The following is a 19,798-nucleotide window of genomic DNA, read 5'->3' on the forward strand; positions in this document are numbered from 1 at the left end:
TGCTCAGTTATGTTGTCAAAAGGCAGCATGGTGCATTGTCCAGAAACTAGTTTTTATTTGTGCTGAGCGATAAACCGAAATGTTGGTTATTTTTCTGTTTTTAAACAACTAATCGACAGATGTCAATTGGGAGATACATCAGATCATGCCCGAACTGTGTGATGTAGTAGGAAAATATAAAGGCAACAACTTCAAAGATTTTACTGAGTTCATATAAGGAAATCGGTCAATTTTATGGATTTCACAACTGGGAATCCAGATATGCATCTGTTGGTCACAGATACTTTAAGGGCGTGGGTCAGAAAACCAGCCAATATCTGGTGTGACCATTTGCCTCATGCAGCGCGACACAGCTCCTTCGCATAGAGTTGATCAGGCTGTTGATTGTGGCCTGTGGAATGTTGTCCCACTCCACTTCAATGGCTGTGCGAAGTTTCTGGATATTGGCGGGAACTGGAACACGCTGTAGCACACGTAGATTCAGAGCATCCCAAACATGCTCACTGGGTGACATGTATGGTGAGTATGCAGGCCATGGTTGAACTGGGTAATTTTCCACTTCCAGGAATTGTGTAGATCCTTGTGACATGGGGCCGTGCATTATCATGCTGAAACACGAGGCTATGACAGCAAATTAATGACATGACAATGCGCCTCAGCACCTCGTCACTGTATCTCTTTGCATTCAAATTGCCACCGATAAAATGCAATTGTGTTACTTGTCCGTAGCTTATGCCTGCCCATACCATAACCGCACTGTCACAATGGGGCACTCTGTTCACAACTTTGACATCAGCAAACCGCTCGCCCACACGACACCATACACGTGGTCTGCGGTTGTGAGGTCGGTTGGAAGCACTGCCAAATTCTCAAAAACATTTATGGCTTATGGTAGAGAAGTGAACATTCAATTCTCTGGCAACAGATCTGGTGGACATTCCTGCAGTCAGCATAACAATTGAATGCTCCCTCAAAACTTGAGACATCTGTAGCATTGTGTTGTGACAAAACTGTACGTTTTCGTGGCCTTCTATTGTCCCCAGCACAAGGTGGACCTGTGTAATGATCATGCTGTTTAATCAGCTTCTTGATATGTCACACCTGTCAGGTGGATGGACTATCTTGGCAAAGGAGAAATGCTCACAAAGAAGGGATGTAAACAAATTTGTGTGCATGGAACATTTCTGTAATCTTTTGTTTCAGCTCATGAAACATGGGACCAACACTTTACATGTTGCATCTATATTTTTGTTTAGAACTGGTCAATGTTTTACATAGGTCAGCGCAGAAAACATGATAATTAACTACAATAACCATAATCCATTGTGCAGCTACTTGTCCGGTCTGTTTCTTTTTGTGTGATCAAGAGGGGATACATTGAGCAGTTGCTTTGCGAGGTATTGGTATTCAGTCATAGTAGGCCTTACTTAGAACTACAAAATGTGATTTCGTCAGACAGCAGCTCTATAGAGATCAGATGACTTGGAATGGAATAGTCATCAAATAAAACACATGTAATATACACAACTGTAATATTTTATTAAAACAGGCCTAAAGTAATGTGAATAACCAATGGTTAATAAGTGATAGGCAGTCATGGGCAGTCTACCATCATGGGACATGTATTAACTTTTACTCTGCCTTGTAGAATAATTTATCATCGAAACCCATCTCAAAAAGCACTAATCGCTCAGCACTAGTTTTTATCAAAAGCAATCACTTTTGCATGTGAAAACAGAATCCTACTCATCACTCCGCATGCTTCTTTCTTACTTTTGTTTTTAGCAGACTTGGCCAGAGCAGGGCATCTGGCTCACCCGATCCAAACTCCTCCCACCGGGATAAACCAGCCAGATAAACAAACAACTTCATTGTTAGGATGGAGACATGAGCATCTGGTCATTATATACAGATCTCTGATTCTCGTTGTTGACCAAGCTATGATTTAAACATCCCACTTTGAGCAGGGCTATTGAGTGCACCACACAATATTTTCGAGTTCCCTAACATTTCCTGGATGGGTACATCATTTATTATATATTTCGATCACACTATTTAATAAACAGGCAGGACAAGATCAATATTAAAGTATTCAGTATATTTGACCACCACAGAGACAAATGTCAATTTAGCATTTAATCAGTTCCCCACTTCAGTGTACACTGTAGAAGAAACTCACATTTAGTGAGAGGTTAACTGTTATGGTGCATGCAGCTTCATGTTATTTATGTTTCTAGCGACACCAAAGAAATACACTGTATTAAATTCCAGGAGTTAAGGCAAGATGTTCCAATGAAAGTTTACAATTCAAGTACACTTTACTCAAATGCTATGAGCCTTTTTCGTATAACAATTGGTGGCCACAGCAATTGGAAGCTATGACTGTGGGTGTTCACGTAAGTGACAAGTTGAACTACCACTAAAATCCACCAACATCTCATTGCTTGCTGATACCTTGTCAGATTCTGTTTGTGCTCCACTGCACAGCTGCAGCTTTTCAAAACCAGGAACGACACGTCCGTGTCACTCAATACCTCAATATAATGAATGATAATAAATGTTTGCGGTTCCTGAATTATGTTCAGTTTTACTCCAGAGGAAAATGTATACAATTGAGACAGAAGCTGGACTAAAAAGTAAACTGCATCGATCAATGCCTTTATCTGTGATCGTTGGTTCCGGACTTCCTCTTGCCAGAGAAAAGATGTTTTGGCTTGAGGTCAAATACATGTCTGTCTGCCTCCCCCTTCTTCCCCTGGCGGTTCATGTCCTTCTGTTGGTTCTTCATCAACTTCTTGGCCTGTTTCGCCATCTATACAGGAAAACATACTTTCAGTAAATCCTCAGCAAAACACAGGTTGCGTCCCAAATGGAACTCTTATTCATATATAGAGCACTACTTTGACGAGGACCAATAATAGGGTTCCACTTCAGACAAACTTAATCTTCATAACATCTCCAAAAGCATATGTTTCTTTAAGACAAGGGACTAACACTTCCCAAAAGGGACTAACACTTCCCCAATATGCATTGTGCATATTTTTAACACAAACCATTTCACCTGATGACAGGAAGATCTAGCATAGCCTACACCACATACCTTAGGATCGCGAACACCAGATTGGTCGCGTGGAGGACGAGAGGCACTCTGGCTGCGGGTTCGAGAGGTGGGAACGACAGACGCCTCACGCTTACGCTTCTTGGCAACGCCAACGCTCCGGGATCTACGGGCATTCACTGCATAGTGGCTCTGAAAGGACATCAACAGCAATGTGTGAATACAGTATCCGGTCTGTAGCTTGTATTAAGACATTGTACTTGACATAAATATAACTAAATTAAAAGCAACTTACATCATCTTTGCCAGTCATGTCCAGACCAAGGTCTCCCATTTCCTTCTCCAGGGTTTTTCTTTCAACCTGTAAATGTTTAACATTTTGGCCCAGTGATTAGTAAGACCGAAAATAAAACAAGATTAACTTTAAAAGTTCTATGCATATAAACAAGATGTCCATGTCACCTTCTTGACAGTTCTGGGTAGTCTGGGGCCGTGCACATCCTTGTCTTTGGAGCAAACGATCTTCAGCTTCCTCTTCTCTCTGATCTGTTTGGCCAGCTGACGAATCTCCTGCATCTCCTCGTCCTCGCTCTCCTCATCAGTCTCGTACTCCCCTGCCTTCACCTTCAGCTCCTCCTCCTTCTCCAGATCCTCCAGGTTCTGTATGGGCATGAGAGATGTTAGGAGAGGTGGCGGCCATAGAATTAGAATGAATAGAAAAGGCATCCCCATTTAAGTCTATGATTCCATGAAATCACTCGAGGCATTTCCATTCCTGTCAATTATCCCTTTTCAGTCCATGTTGTCGGCTATAGTGGCAGAACTGTCCATCCTATCCATACCGATCAACAATAACTATGGTCACCAAGATCAGTGGTTTCACCCCCCCCCCACTCACCTTCATGATATCAGGGTCGATATAATCTGCAATGTTGTGACCCTCCCATATTTCAGGAATCACATCATATTTCTCATCTTGATTCATCAGATCCCAATATTCTGAAAAGAGGAAACATCAAGTATTAGAGAAAATGGACCAAATAAGTTTGCTGAACACAATATCCTTTCAGACAAGCTTTTGATAAAGTTGATGACAACGTCAATATACATACTCTGTAGGTCCAGGATATAATCATCTCCCATCTCCACCTCCAGGTCTCTCTCCTGTAAATCAATGATGGAAATTGGTCATTCGTGAAATAATACTTAGTAAGACAGCTAGATCTTTACAATGCATGTTTACCACAACATAACCCACACGGATTACATCCAAGGCTCTTCCAAGATAATCCTTCCACAACTGTTACTATTATTAGTATGGCTCTACCGTTTTGCGTTTGGGTGCATCCACCTCCATTGTTTTCCTGCCAATCCTAGCTCCCTCCGGAATGAACGGTGGTCTCGCCTAGTGTTGAGAAAACAGGACAACTCAATTTCACCTGTTCACATTCAAAATGTATATAAACCATTACATTTATGTTTTAACACGATCAAAATCATGCTTTATGACTTGCAAACATGTTTAACTTGGGCAAACAACGAAATGTGGAAAGACGTACACATCCACAGAGAGTATAGTGTTTAGCCTACCTTCTCGTCCCTCTTTGCAGGCACTGCTAAATGCAATCTGTTGAGCACATCATGCACCTTCTTGCCCTTCATTTTGCCGTCGACACGATGGGCCAGAAGTTTGTCACATGCCTGAAATTGAAGAAAATATATTAGTTATTTGTAGAACATTTTGAAAAATGTGCTACTAGCAAATTGTTAGTAATCAGAAGAGTGGACTAGACTCCTCACTTCTGTTTTCACAGTCATCACTCCCTCCTCAGTCAAAGTGCTGGTTTCAATGACAGAGATGCCCTCTGCAGTAAGGTCAGCAAAGATTTTCTGAGGAAACAAAGTAGGAAACCCTGATAAGCAAGTCCCATCTTGGAAGAGGATGACAAAGTAAACTGGGGCGAAAAATACAGCCAAAGTAAAGATAGAGAATATATTAACGAACATGAAAAAAACTACGAACCTGGTCTTCTTCAGTGAGTTCACTGATCTTCTTGACATCACACTTGTTTGCCACAATGAGCAAAGGCTAGAGGGAAAAAATATAATAACATTATCATATTTGCGTGAAACCAGAAACAGAGAACGCCGTCATTTGACTTTAACATTTCTTTTTTAAACCCCACTACTCAAAATGACAGCACAGAAGTGGACACGACATTTCACTGTGAAAGAGGCTGTATCTATGTTGGTTGGTGATATGGATTCGGATCAGTCCTTGCACTTTGAAAAGCGATGTTGAGGCGAGTGAAATAAGTAAACATTATATATGTTTGGTGTTGTCGATGTTCGATGCTGTGAAACTTGGGGAATAGCTCTCAGATGAGCAAGTCCTGACATCCCTAACTTGGTTGGTACAGGCGGACACATCAACAGTGGTGCTCAAATGATTGCTCTCGGGCTCGAGTTGCAGAGTTCAGCTGTATATAGTCAGCTAACTCGTTATCTTGTTTCTACCGATGTCATTTTTATGGAAATGGCCCAAGATGCTTGCTATAGGTAGCTGGCTAACTATACTGAACAAAATTATAAACACAACATGTAAAGTGTTGGTCCCATGTTTCATGAGCTGATTTATCTCAAATGATGTTCACAAACTTGTTTACATCCCTGTTAGTGAAAATGTCTCCTTTGCCAAGATAATCCATCGACATGACAGGTGTGGCATATCAAGAAGCTAATTAAACAGCATGATCATTACACAAGTGCACCTTGTGCTGGGGATAATAAAATGCCACTTAAATGTGCAGTTGGGGGAGCGTAAAATTGGCATGCTGGCGGCAGGAATGTCCACCAGAGCTGTTGCCAGAGAACTGTTGCCCTTGCCCGGTCATGTGAAATCCATTATCCACTAGATTAGGGCAATTTCAATTGACTGATTTTCTTTTGTGAACTGTAACTCAGTAAAATTGTTGAAATTGTTGCATTTATATTTTTGTTCAGTATAGTTGGTCTGTCAGACAAGAAATGTTGTGAGTAGCGGTAAATGTGGGCTGCGCTCACGAAATATCAACCTCAGCTGTCACTTTCCCTAGCTAGCAGTACAGACAACCAGATAATTAGCCACCGAAACAAAGGCTAGAGTAATGTGTTTATCTGTTGGGATTAGCTTATGGTTTGTCATGTTTGCTAGGAGGATATATTCATAGACTGTATGAATCAGGCCTTCATGGTCGAACTGCTGCAAAGAAACTACTACTAAAGGACACCAATAAGAAGAAGAAACTTGCTTGGGCAAAGAAACACGAGCAATGGACTTTAGACCGGTGGACAATTGACCACAATTATCTTATCTGTTACTCCTCTCCCTCCGTTACTCTGTTCCTCTAGGGGTTGATCATCTTGACCAACTGAGGAGCTATTACAATGTTGGGGACAGAGGCAGAAAATGGTGGAAGTATGTATTTTGGGGGATGCTCAACATTGCCATCAGAAATGCGTACAGTGTGTGGGAGACCCTGCAAAGGTCCCTTCCCAGAAACCGCAGGTGCTGGTCCCTGAAGGAATTCCCTTTGTGATATTGTAGAAAGTGAGGAACCAAGAGTGTGGAACCAGGGAATTGTGGATCGAGTTGTAAACTCATTTGAAAGCAGGTTAACTTTGAAGGGCGCAAGAGGGTGTGTGGTGTGCATCCAGAGTGGACGCAGTGTAGAGTGGGAGATAGTTAGTTAGATTACTTGTTGGTTATTACTGCATTGTCGGAACTAGAAGCACAAGCATTTCGCTACACTCGCATTAACATCTGCTAACCATGTGTATGTGACAAATAACATTTGATTTGAGATGTGTAGAAACCTCCTTTATTGTCTATGAACAGTTTGTTGTGTTTTGTATCTTCTCTCTTTATCGGTCTCCATCTGGCAGCTCCTGAGTGGCGCGGCGGTCTTAGGCACTGCGTTTCAGTGCAAGAGGAGAGAATCCAGGCTAAATCACATCAGGCCGTGATTGGGAGTCCCATAGGGCGACGCACAACTGGCCAAGCGTCGTCCGGGTTTGGACGTCAACGTAAATAAGAATTTCTTCTTAACTGACTTGCCTAGTTAAATAAAGGTTAAAAAAAATAATAATATTGAATAATTCTTGTTGTCCAAGTAGGCTACTATTTCTACATTTTGTGTCAGGCCTGGTTTGTACTAAATCTTATTGAAGGGTTACCTACATTTTGTGTCAGGCCTGGTCTGTACTAAATCTTATTGAAGGGTTACCTACATTTTGTGTCAGGCCTGGTCTGTACTAAATCTTATTGAAGGGTTACCTACATTTTGTGTCAGGCCTGGTCTGTACTAAATCTTATTGAAGGGTTACCTACATTTTGTGTGAGGCCTGGTCTGTACTAAATCTTATTGAAGGGTTACCTACATTTTGTGTCAGGCCTGGTCTGTACTAAATCTTATTGAAGGGTTACCTACATTTTGTGTCAGGCCTGGTCTGTACTAAATCTTATTGAAGGGTTACCTACATTTTGTGTCAGGCCTGGTCTGTACTAAATCTTATTGAAGGGTTACCTACATTTTTTTTTGTGAAAATGAATAGTTGTCTGCATTTTTACAATGTTACAGAAGTAAGAATAGATGTCAATCAAATAGCCTACTCTGTGTCGGTTTTGAAATACTTCTGAATTGTCTTCTGGCCACATTTGAGATCATATTTTTATTTATATGAAAATAATATTTATACGTATAATATATTAAACGTGGTACATTTTGAGTGAGTAATTTAGTCAGATTTACTACAATTGAAATACTCTAGGATTTTTTGTTGTGTTGAGTGTTAATCGTTTTCTGATAGTGTCTTTACACAATGGAAGACAAAATGTGTGTTATTCCTATTGACATGAATGTGGGGTCATTAAATAAGAGGCTGTGTTCTTTAAAACTAAGTTAACTTGTAATTGTCATTTGTTTTTGAGCTGTGTGAGAAAATTAGTTTTATCTTAAATTACTAATCAGTAATCTAAAGCAGCATTCCAGAATTCTATAGGGGTCTAAAGTGTTGTTTTTTTTTTGTTTTTTTGACATGCCTTGCTCATTTCAGAGAAATAATGTAGCACAGAGCCTTGAGACAAAGGACACTGGACATTAAGAAAGAGGTCCGTCCTAGCCTCACTTGCGACTCTGGGCCTTTTCTATCCTTCCTTGGTGTACCCATGCTTACATGGCCGCAAGAGCCAAGCCCGGAGGCTTCACCCCCACAATTTTAGCAGGGTGCTTTAAAAGAAGGGAAAGGTTTTGACTTTTGACCAAGCTGTTGACTAACTCACAAGCTTACAACTATCGACAATGCTGCTTCCATTAAACATGGTCTGAATAGGCACCCTATTCCTTATACAATCCATTACCTTTGACCAGGGTCAATAGGACAGTAATGCACTATAAAAGGGTGTGTCATTTGTGATGCAGACTTAAAAAGTAATCAATGGTGCCTCCATAACATGACCTCTGACCTTGTTGGCAAAGAGGGGCCGGATGTTGTTGAAGAGCTCGAGCTGCTGCTCCAGGGTTTGGCCACACTGCTCGGAGACGTCCATAACGTAGAGCACGGCAGAACGCAGATGGGCCAGGGCTGTGATAGCCTGCATCTCAATGGTGTTCCTCTCCTCCAAAGGGTGGTCCAAGATCCCTGGGGTGTCAACCACCTGCGGCCACATATGGAGTTAGCAATACACATTAAATGGTCCAGGTGTTAATCGTACTCGACAACTCGTGATTGAGAGAGAAACTAACACTACCTCGAGTACTTTATTGACAGTCTCAGATATTGTGGTAGGGGTTATCCATCACACGTTCAGCGTGGTGCATGATTTCTCATCACAGACCTACAAAGGGTACTTGACGTATCTGTGTTGTGATCTATTTTCCTACCAAGTACAATCTGGTGGAAAAAGTGTATGAATATCAAATATTTAACTGTTCCAATCTATTCCAGCTAGAGATAGCTGGCGTGTAAGTGCATTAAAGCAATCTGACCTGCCAACGAAGGTATTTGTAATCCATGTGGCCGACGAACAAGGACTTGGTGGTGAAGGCGTAGGGCTGGACTTCAACATCAGCTCTGGTGACCTGGGGAAGACATGTTGACAAAGCTGAACTCTTTTCTCACACTACTAAAATGTTTTGTATGACCATTTTATCCACGTTCTGCATATGTACCAGGATGTTCAAATGAACCTCAACCCATTTATTTCTAGTTGCCTTTATTTTACCAGGGAAGCCAGTCACAACATTATTTACAACAACACGACTAAGATTGATACATCGTGCAGCAACCGAGACAAGAAACATAGTGCAATGACTCTAACAATGGGTGCTTAAACTTTATTTAAAAATACACCAAACTAATGGATTTGGCATTGGCCATCAGATCCTCAAAGTTCTACAGCTGCACCATTGAGAGCATCTTGACTGGCTGCATCACCGCTTGGTATGGCAACTGCTTGGCACTACAGAGGGTAGTGCATGAGGCCCAGTACATCACTGGGGCTGAACTCCTTGCCATCCAGGACCTCATTTTTTATTTAGCCTTTAACTAGGCAAGTCAGTTAAGAACAAATGATTATTTACAATGACAGCCTACCAAAAGGCCTCATGCGGGGACGGGGGCTGGGATATAGGACAAATACAGGCCTATATACCAGGCGATGTCAGAGTTAGGCCCTAAAAATAGTCAGACTCCAGTCCCCAGGTCATAGACTGTTCTCTCTGCTACTGCACGGCAAGTGGTACCGGAGCGCCAAGTCTGGGACCAAAAGGCTCTTTCCATCAGACTGCCGAACAGTTAATCGATTGGCTACCCAGATTATTTACAATGACCCCTTTATTAGTTATTCATCTTAATTGTTTTGCACTGACTCTCTTGCACTGGCTCTATGCACACTCAGTAGACTCTACCCACACATACTACACTTAAAACTACAACAAACATGCTGCTGCTACTCTGATAATTATATATCCGGATTGCCTAGTCACTTTTACCCCTAACTACATGTACATACAGTATTACCTCAATTACCTTGCACCTCTGCACATTGACTCGGTACTGGTACTCTTTGAATATAGCCTCGTTATTGTTTTTGTGTTACCATTGGCTTTTTTTATTTGGCAAATAATTGTCTTGAGTTAAATCTGCATTGTTGGGAATGGGCTCGTAAGTAAGCATTTCACTGTAAAGTCTACACCTGTTGTATTCTGCGCATGTGAGCAATACAATTTTATTTGGACACTAAAGGTTCTACCAACCATTGAACTGACAAAGAATAACAACAGGAATGAATACCTTGTTGATGAAACTAGACTTGCCCACATTAGGATATCCACAAAGCAGTAGAGTTCGAGTGTTGGGATCAATCGTTGGTAAACGGGAAAGATGCTGGCGCACTGTAAAAACAATAACAAAATGTAAACAACAATGACAGCTGGAGGCTAATGTCTTTAGTATATGTACACCGAAGCCATTTACAGGCATGCATTATGAGGATTCTGTGTTATGCACTATAGCCCGTTACCATATATGTGATTGAATATTATCTGCTGTTGGCTTGTGTGGATGTATGTATGTGTTTTGCAACATAGCTGACGTGAAACATTGTTAACATTTTCAGAGCCATGGGCCTTTCCCATGATGGAAAAATACAGAATAACATGAAGACAGGAACTGTGCAATGAGTTGGGGGGGGGGCACATTCAGAACGTAGTGTTGCGAGAACAAACAGTCTTTTGTTAGATAACAGGAGCCAGGTGCGAGATAACGGTATCGAGCATGGGCACAAAGATACTCGACACAGCAAGTTACATCTATCAACTGGAGCGCCCGGGGGCTGGTACCAGCTCGTACGACAACAATCAACGATAGGCTGGGTGAGTTTAAACCACGCCCAGTCTCTACTCTGACAGGCCGGCATGGAAGCAGGAACTTTTTCTGTCAGGGTATATTTATAATATCTTTGTCAAGAACAAGTCAGTTCTCTGTTTGCCCTGCGAGGTGGGACAGAGAGCCCGTATATACGAAAATTGCATTTACCACTTATTGCTTAGCTAATAAAAAATACATAGTATACAATCTGTGACTGAGCATACGTTGCCTTTCATAAAACAAAGTAAATAACTAAAAGATCACCTTGTTCCAGGTATTCCAAGCTTTGCTTCTGTCGCTTCATGATGGTGCACATCCGACCCAGAGCAGCGCGCTTCAATTGTTTACAGCGGTACAGAGAATCACCATACTTCATCAGTCGAACATAGTCTTTGGAAACACTGCAACAAGAACACGTTTGAGTGGGACCACTCCAAATTGACCAACATATATGATCAGTGTAAGTAACAACAAAAAATGGGAAGAGTAAGCTTCATACTTGTCAATCAAATTCTTTGCAATGTTGATCTGTCCCAAAGCCAACTTGTAATGGTCTTTGTCATACAAGACATTCATCAAATCTGCATAGAAAGGATGGATATCCTGTGGAAGACCATATTATTCATTAGCACAAAGTGGACCTTGGTAGTGTCTGAATATTACAAGACTTTCAAAGCAATAACATTACTTACGTCCAATTTGGGAAAGTCTGTCAAAATCTGGGAGAGCCGATCATGATAGTTCTGTTGGGTGAATTTCACCTTGCGCATGTAGAAATGCCTGATGCGGTGAATTTGATAATGCTTGTGTACTACTGTCGGAGTCTTCCTTTGGGTTTTCGATAAAGTGATGTCAATGAATTCCTGTGAAATAAATTGGGAACGGCAATCAGCACATTGAATGAGGTCAATTTAAACAAAATGTATTTGTCAATACTATGTGTTTTACAATAACACACAATTCACGTCGCTAGACACGCATTTGTATGTATACTGTTGACCCCCCCAAAAATAAATGTCATGCGTGGCTTCTCTCCCTTCCCAAGCACAACACGTGTCTCTCTCCAGAAACAGACATTTAATTCCAACCAGATAAACAGTACGTTTTCGTAATTTAGAGTCGGTATTTTCCGGAGAAACACATCAACAACTTGTAAAACGTGTAAAAACGTACCTTTGAGGTGGGAACCACCATAATCTTCTTAAAATTATAAAGTGCCATTTTTTCGGAGCACGTTTGGACACTGACTGCAAGCGGAAAGGACCCAAACCGGATCGAAACAACAAAGATGAGGAAGTGAAGCTGTTACATCAAGAGGAACTCCACGTGAGAAAATACATGTGCGCGCTTTTCTTCACACTGCCCTCTAGTGCTCACATGAAGTCAGGGATGCAAAAATGACATGCAGTTGAAGTCAGAAGTTTACATACACTTGTTTTTCAACCACTCCTCAAATGTCTTATTAACAAACTATAGTTTTGGCAAGTCGGTTAGGACATCTACTTTGTGCATGACACATGTAATTATTTCACTTATAATTCACTGTATTACAATTCCAGTGGGTCAGAAGTTTACATACACTAAATTGACTGTGCCTTTAAACAGCTTGGAAAATTCCAGAAAATGATGTCATGGCTTTAGAAGCTTCTGATAGGCTAATTGACATAATTTGAGTCAATTGAAGGTGTACCTGTGTATGTATTTCAAGGCCTACCTTCAAACTCAGTGCCTCTTTGCTTGACATCATGGAAAAATCTAAATAAATCAGCCACGACCTCAGAAAAAAATGGTAGACCTCCACAAGTCTGGTTAATCCTTGGGAGTAATTTCCAAATGCCTGAAGGTACCACGTTCATCTGTACAAACAATAGTACGCAAGTATAAACACCATGGAACCAGGCAGCCATCATCTCTGTCTCCTAGAGATGAATGTACTTTGGTGTGAAAAGTGCAAATCAATCCCAGAACAACAGCAAAGGACCTTGTGAAGATGCTGGAGGAAACCGGTACAAAAGTATCTACAGTATATCCACAGTAAAACAACTCCTGTATCGACATAACCTGAAAGGCCGTTCAGCAAGGAAGAAACCACTGCTCCAAAACCGCCATAAAAAAGCCAGACTACGGTTTGCAACTGCACTTGGGGACAAAGATCATACTTTTTGGAGAAATATCATCTGGTCTGATGAAACAAAAATAGAACTGTTTGGCCATATTGACCATCGTTATGTTTGGAGGAAAAATGGGGAGGCTTGCAAGCCGAAGAACACCATCCCAACCGTGAAGCACATGGGTGGGGGTGCACATCATGTTGTGGGGGTGCTTTGCTGCAGGAGGGACTGGTGCACTTCAAAAAATAGATGGCATCATGAGGGAGGGAAATTGTGTGGAAATATTGAAGCAACATCTCAAGACATCAGTCAGGAAGTTAAAGCTTGGTCGCAAATGGGTCTTCCAAATGGACAATGACATAAAGCATATTTCCAAAGTTGTGGCAAAATGGCTTAAGGAAAACAAAGCCCTGACCTCAATCCTATGGAACATTTGTGGGCAGAACTGAAAAGGTATTATGTTAGGAAGGATGCCTACAAACCTGACGCAGTTACACCAGCTCTGTCAGGAGGAATGGGCCAAAGCTTGTGGAAGACTACCCTAAACGTTTGACGCAAGTTAAACAATTTAAAGACAATGTTACCAAATACTAATTGAGTGTATGTAAACTTCTGACCCACTGGGAATGTGATGAAATCAAATCAAATCAAAGTTTGTCACGTGCGCCGGATAAAACGGGTGTAGACCTTACAGTGAAATGTTTACTTACAGGCTCTAACCAATAGTGCAAAAAAGGTATTAGGTGAACAATAGGTAGGTAAAGAAATAAAACAGCTATATACAGTAGCGAGGCTATAAAAGTAGCGAAGATACTTACAGACACCGGTTTAGTCAGGCTGATTGAGGTAGTATGTACATGTAGATATGGTTAAAGTGACTATGCATATATAATAAACAGAGAGTAGCAGTAACGTAAAAGAGGGGTTGGCGGGTGGTGGGTGGTGGGACACAATGCAGATAGCCCGGTTAGCCAATGTGCGGGAGCACTGGTTGGTCGGCCCAATTCAGGTAGTATGTACATGAATGTATAGTTAAAGTGATTATGCATATATGATAAACAGAGAGTAAACAGAGAGTAGCAGCAGCGTAAAAAGAGGGGTTGGGGGGCGCACACAATGCAAATAGTCCAGGTACCAATTTGATTGCCTGTTCAAGGGGTCATTTTGACTTGGGGTAAAAACTGTTGAGAAGCCTTTTAGTCATAGACTTGGCACTCCGGTACTGGTAGTAGAGAGAACAGTCTATGACTGGGGTGGCTGGGGACTTTGACAATTTTTAGGGCCTTCCTCTGACACCGCCTGGTGTAGAGGTCCTGGATTGCAGGAAGCTTTGCCCCAGTGACGTACTGGGCCGTACGCACTACCCTCTGTAGTGCCTTGCGGTCAGAGGCAGAACAATTGCCGTACCAGGCAGTCATGCAACCATGCTCTCGATGTTGCAGCTGTAGAACCTTTTGAGGATCTCAAGACCCATGCCAAATCTTTTTAGGGTCTTAAGGGGGAATAGGCTTTGTCGTGCCCTCTTCATGACTGTCTTGGTGTGTTTGGACCATTCTAGTTTGTTGTTGATGTGGACACCAAGGAACTCGAAGCTCTCAACCTGCTCCACTACAGCCCTGTCGATGAGAATGGGGGCGTGCTCGGTCCTCCTTTTCCTGTAGTCCACAATCATCTCCTTAGTCTTGGTTAAGTTGAGGGATAGGTTGTTATTCTGGCACCACCAGGCCAGGTCTCTGACCTCCTCCATATAGACTGTCTCATCGTTGTCGGTGATCAGGCCTACCACTGTTGTGTCGTCTGCAAACTTAATGATGGTGTTGGAGTCGTGCCTGGTCATGCAGTCATGGGTGAACAGGGAGTACAGGAGGGGACTGAGCACGCACCCCTGGGGAGCTCCAGTGTTGAGGATCAGTGTGGATGTGTTGCTACCTACCCTCACCACTTGGGGGCGGCCAATCAGGAAGTCCAGGATCCAGTTGCAGAGGGAGGTGTTTAGTCCCAGGATCCTTAGCTTAGTGATGAGCTTTGAGGGTACTATGGTGTTGAATGCTGAGCTGTAGTCAATGAATAGCATTCTCAAATAAGTGTTCCTTTTGTCCAGGTGGGAAAGGGTAGTATGGAGTGCAATAGAGAATGCATCATCTGTGGATCTGTTTGGGCGGTATGCAAATTGGAGTGGGTCTAGGGTTTCTGGGATAATGATGTTGATGTGAGCCATTACCAACCTTTCAAAGCACTTCATGGCTACGGATGTGAGTGCTACGGGTCTGTAGTCATTTAGGCAGGTTGCCTTTGCCTTTGTTCTTGGGCACAGGGACTATGGTGGTCTGCTTGAAACATGTTGATATTACAGACTCAATCAGGGACATGTTGAAAATGTCAGTGAAGACACCTGCCAGTTGGTCAGCACATGCCCAGAGCACACGTCCTGGTAATCTGTCTGGCCTCGCAGCCTTGTGTATGTTGGCCTGTTTAAAGGTCTTACTCACGTCGGCTACGGAGAGCGTGATCACACAGTCATCCGGAACAGCTGATGCTCTCATGCATGCCTCAGTGTTGCTTACCTCGAAGCGAGCATATAAGTGATTTAGCTCGTCTGGTAGGCTCGTGTCACTGGGCAGCTCGTGTCACTGGGCAGCTCGCGGCTGTGCTTCCCTTTGTATTCTGTAATAGTTTGCAAGCCCTGTCAAATTAGAAGAGCATCGGGGCCGGGTGTAGTATGATTCAATCTTAGCCCTGTATTGACACTTTGCCTGTTTGATGGTTCATCACAGGGCATAGCAAGATTTCTTGTAAGCTTCTGGGTTAGAGTCCCGCACCTTGAAAGCGGCAGCTCTACCCTTTAGCTCAGTGCGAATGTTGCCTGTAATCCATGGCTTCTGGTTGGGGTATGTACGTACAGTCACTGTGGGGACGACGTCCTCGATGCACTTATTGATAAAGCCAGGGAATGATGTGGTGTACTCCTCAATGCCGCCGGAAGAATCCCAGAACATGTTCCAGTCTGTGATAGCAAAACAGTCCTGTAGTTTAGCATCTGCTTCATCTGACCACTTTTTATAGACCGATGAAAGAAATAAAAGCTTAAATAAATAATTCTCTCTACTATTATTCTGACATTTCACATTCTTAAAATATAGTGGTGGTCCTAACTGACCTAAGACAGGGAATTTTTACTAGGATTCAAATTCAGGAATGGTGAAAAACTGAGTTTAAATGTATTTGGCTAAGGTGTATGTAAACTTCCGACTTCAACTGTAGATTACAGTAGGCCTCCAGTACTTTAGAGTCCCATAGAAAAAAGTATTGAAGAAAGCACTGGCAGTTTGCATCTACACAGTATATTAAACCTGAATGATTCAAGCAGACAAGGTATTATTACTGCATATATTAGGTATTATTACTGCACTGTTGGAGCTAGAAACACAAGCATTTCGCAGCACCTGCCTTAACTTCTGCAAATATGTGTAAGTGACCAATTAACTTTGATTTGATTTGAGATAACAAAGACAGGCTGACTGTCATTCCCTCTGGGGCCCCATGTTAGAATACTGCAGTCTATTGGCATCATATCATCCTCCCACAACTTCATGGGGCTGATGGAACCACTGATGTTTATGTGTGCTTTATAATGCACACTTATTTTTATTTAACTTTTTTTTTTAAATCAGTGAGTCATACTGAGACCAAGGTCTCTTTTACAGATGAGCCCTGAATTACATACATTACACAAAATACAGATGAAAATATAAATACAAAATGCAAACAGAAAGAAAACACGGTCATAAAAAACAAACACATTCATCAGTAATTAGGTACTGAATTGCCTAAAGTCACCAAAACATCAAATTTAAGAACATTTTGAAGCGTGTTCTACAAATACGGTGCAAAAAAACGAGAAGGAAATTTACCTAACTCAGTAGAGACCAAAGGAATTTCCAGAGTTAATCATCTATGAGACGGGCTGTGGGAACTCATATGTCTAAAGGTTAGTAATGATGTTGGGTACAGTGGGAGTTTTTGTAAAAGGGCTTTATAAATGAAATCGTACCAATGTATCAACCTATGTGACATCAGCGGGCCAACCAACTTTCTGGTTGATGAGTACTAAACCTGTCACCTGTAATATAGCGCAATATCTAATGGCTAAAGTTATATTTTACATATGGACACCCCCCACCCCCCCTTTCTGCAATCTATCACATCTAAATACATTATAATAATATACTTCAATGTTTTTATCAGAGACAGAACCATGTAACCATGTTTCTGAGAGAGCACCCTGCATCCAGCAGCATACCACCCTGTAGCCAGCAGAATACCACCCTGCATCCAGCAGCATACCACCCTGCATCCAGCAGCATACCACCCTGTAGCCAGCAGCATACCACCCTGCATCCAGCAGCATACCACCCTGCATCCAGCAGCATACCACCCTGTAGCCAGCAGCATACCACCCTGCATCCAGCAGCATACCACCCTGTAGCCAGCAGCATACCACCCTGCATCCAGCAGCATACCACCCTGCATCCAGCAGCATACCACCCTGCATCCAGCAGCATACCACCCTGTAGCCAGCAGCATACCACCCTGCATCCAGTAGCATACCACCCTGCATCCAGCAGCATACCACCCTGCATCCAGCAGCATACCACCCTGCATCCCACTGCTGGCTTGCTTCTGAAGCTAAGCAAGGTTTCCCTGGTCAGTCCATGGATGGGAGACGAGATGCTGCTGGAAGTAGTGTTGGAGGGCCAGTTGGAAGCACACTTTCCTCTGGTATAAAAACAATAAAAAAATATCCCAAAAAAATATCCCAATACCCCAGTGATTGGGGACATTGCCCTGTGTAGGGTGCTGTCTTTTGGATAGAACATTTAACTGGTGTCATGACTCTGTGGTTACTAAAGATTCTATGGCACTACAAGTAAGAGTTTGGGTGTAGTAGGGGTGTCCTGGCTAAATTCCCAATCTGGCCCTCATACCATCATGGTCACCTAATCATCCCCAGTTTATAATTGGCTCATTCATCCCCACAATTGGTTCTGCGTCGATTTAGGCAGTCATCGTAAATAAGAATTTGTCCATAGCTGACTTTTCTAGTTAAATAAAAAATATAATCATTAATCATTAATCCTGTTATTATATTTTTTTTACCAATACATTAGACTATATGTTTTTTTACAAGATTGTGGACATCTTTCATAAAGTCCAAAAACCTTGAGGTACAAACCCTAAAATCAAGCAATTCACACGTGGCCTGTGATACACACCCACAATGTTGATCACGAGTGGATCCGTGAGCCCACTGTGAATTTCGACCAACTGAGGAGCCTGTTTATTGTGGTAGGAGGCGGGAGTTCCTTTCTTGTGACAGCTTTGAGTTCAATGGTCACTTTCCTCCGAAAAGGAAAGGAAAATGCACCTGTGTGAAGCTAGCCACAATAAGGATTAGCCACAATAGTGGAATTTGCAGCTTGCCTTCAAAATAAAAGTTCCTCAATGCTACTAATCCAAAAGGGTACAAATAGTGGAATAAAATAAACACATTTAAATTTGCCACATACACATGGTTAGCAGATGTTAATGCGAGTGTAGCAAAATGCTTGCTTCTAGTTCCGACAGTGGAGTAATATCTAACAAGTAATCTAACAATTTCCCAACAACTACCTAATACACACAAATCTAAAGGGGTGAATGAGAATACAGTTGAAGTCTGAAGTTTACATACATCTTAGCCAAATACATTTAAACTCAGTTTTGCACAATTCCTGACACTTAATCCTAGTTACAATTCCCTGTTTTAGGTCAGTTAGGAACACCACTTAATTTTAAGAACGTGAAATGTCAGAATAATAGTTGAGAATGATTTATTTCAGCTTTTATTTCATTCATCACATTCTCAGTGGTCAGAAGTTTACATACACTCAATGAGTATTTGGTAGCATTGCCATTAAAACTGTTTAATTTGTGTCAAACATTTCAGGTAGTCTTCCACAAGCTTCCCACAATAAGTTGGGTGAATTGATGATGCCATCTATTTTGTGAAGTGCACCAGTCCCTCCTGCAGCAAAGCACCCCCACAACATGATGCTGCCACCCCCATGCCTCACGGTTGGGATGGTGTACTTCGGCTTGCAAGCCTCCCCCTTTTTCCTCTAAACATTAAACATAAACATAACAGACGATGGTCATTATGGCCAAACAGTTCTATTTTTGTTTCATCAGACCAGAGGACAGTTGTCCAAAAAGTACAAATCTTTGTCCCCAAGTGCAGTTGCAAACCATAGTCTGGCTTTTTAATGGCAGTTTTGGAGCAGTGGCTTCTTCCTTGCTGAGCGGCCTTTCAGTTTATGTTGATATAGGACTCGTTTTACTGTGGATATAGATATTTTTGTACCTGTTTCCTCCAGCATCTTCACAATGTCCTTTGCTGTTGTTCTGGGATTGATTTGCACTTTTCACACCAAAGTAGGTTCATCTCTAGGAGACAGAACGCGTCTCCTTCCTGAGCGGTATGACAGCTGCTTGGTCCCATGGTGTTTATACTAGCGTACTATTGTTTGTACAGATGAACGCGGTACCTTCAGGCGTTTGGAAATTGCTCCCAAGGATGAACCAGACTTGTGGAGGTCGACCATTTTTTTTTTCTGAGGTCTTGGCTGATTTCTTTTGATTTTCCCATGATGTCAAGCAAAGTGGAACTGAGTTTGAAGGTAGG

The 19,798-nt window shown here is 42.1% G+C and overlaps 1 protein-coding gene and 1 non-coding gene across 2 annotated transcripts; both read right to left on the minus strand.

Moving 5' to 3' along the window:
• Nucleotides 1-2,083: 2,083 nt before the first annotated feature.
• On the minus strand, nt 2,084-12,527 carry gtpbp4 (GTP binding protein 4). The gene is made up of 17 exons (XM_021613171.2): nt 12,140-12,527; nt 11,659-11,829; nt 11,466-11,569; nt 11,231-11,367; nt 10,391-10,491; nt 9,085-9,177; nt 8,562-8,753; nt 5,082-5,147; nt 4,859-4,948; nt 4,649-4,759; nt 4,386-4,463; nt 4,171-4,222; nt 3,957-4,057; nt 3,521-3,718; nt 3,354-3,419; nt 3,101-3,250; nt 2,084-2,812 (listed from the first exon to the last, which is right to left on the minus strand). The coding sequence occupies exons 1-17, from the start codon at nt 12,185-12,187 to the stop codon at nt 2,660-2,662; spliced, it is 1,911 nt and encodes a 636-aa protein (XP_021468846.1). The 5' UTR covers nt 12,188-12,527; the 3' UTR covers nt 2,084-2,659.
• LOC118965687 lies at nt 8,158-8,339 on the minus strand. Its single transcript, XR_005053065.1, has one exon. It is a non-coding gene; the product is annotated as a small nucleolar RNA SNORA81 (small nucleolar RNA).
• Nucleotides 12,528-19,798: the final 7,271 nt, after the last annotated feature.

The sequence above is a fragment of the Oncorhynchus mykiss genome, chromosome 8, assembly GCF_013265735.2.
Source record: "Oncorhynchus mykiss isolate Arlee chromosome 8, USDA_OmykA_1.1, whole genome shotgun sequence".
NCBI lineage: Eukaryota > Metazoa > Chordata > Actinopteri > Salmoniformes > Salmonidae > Oncorhynchus > Oncorhynchus mykiss.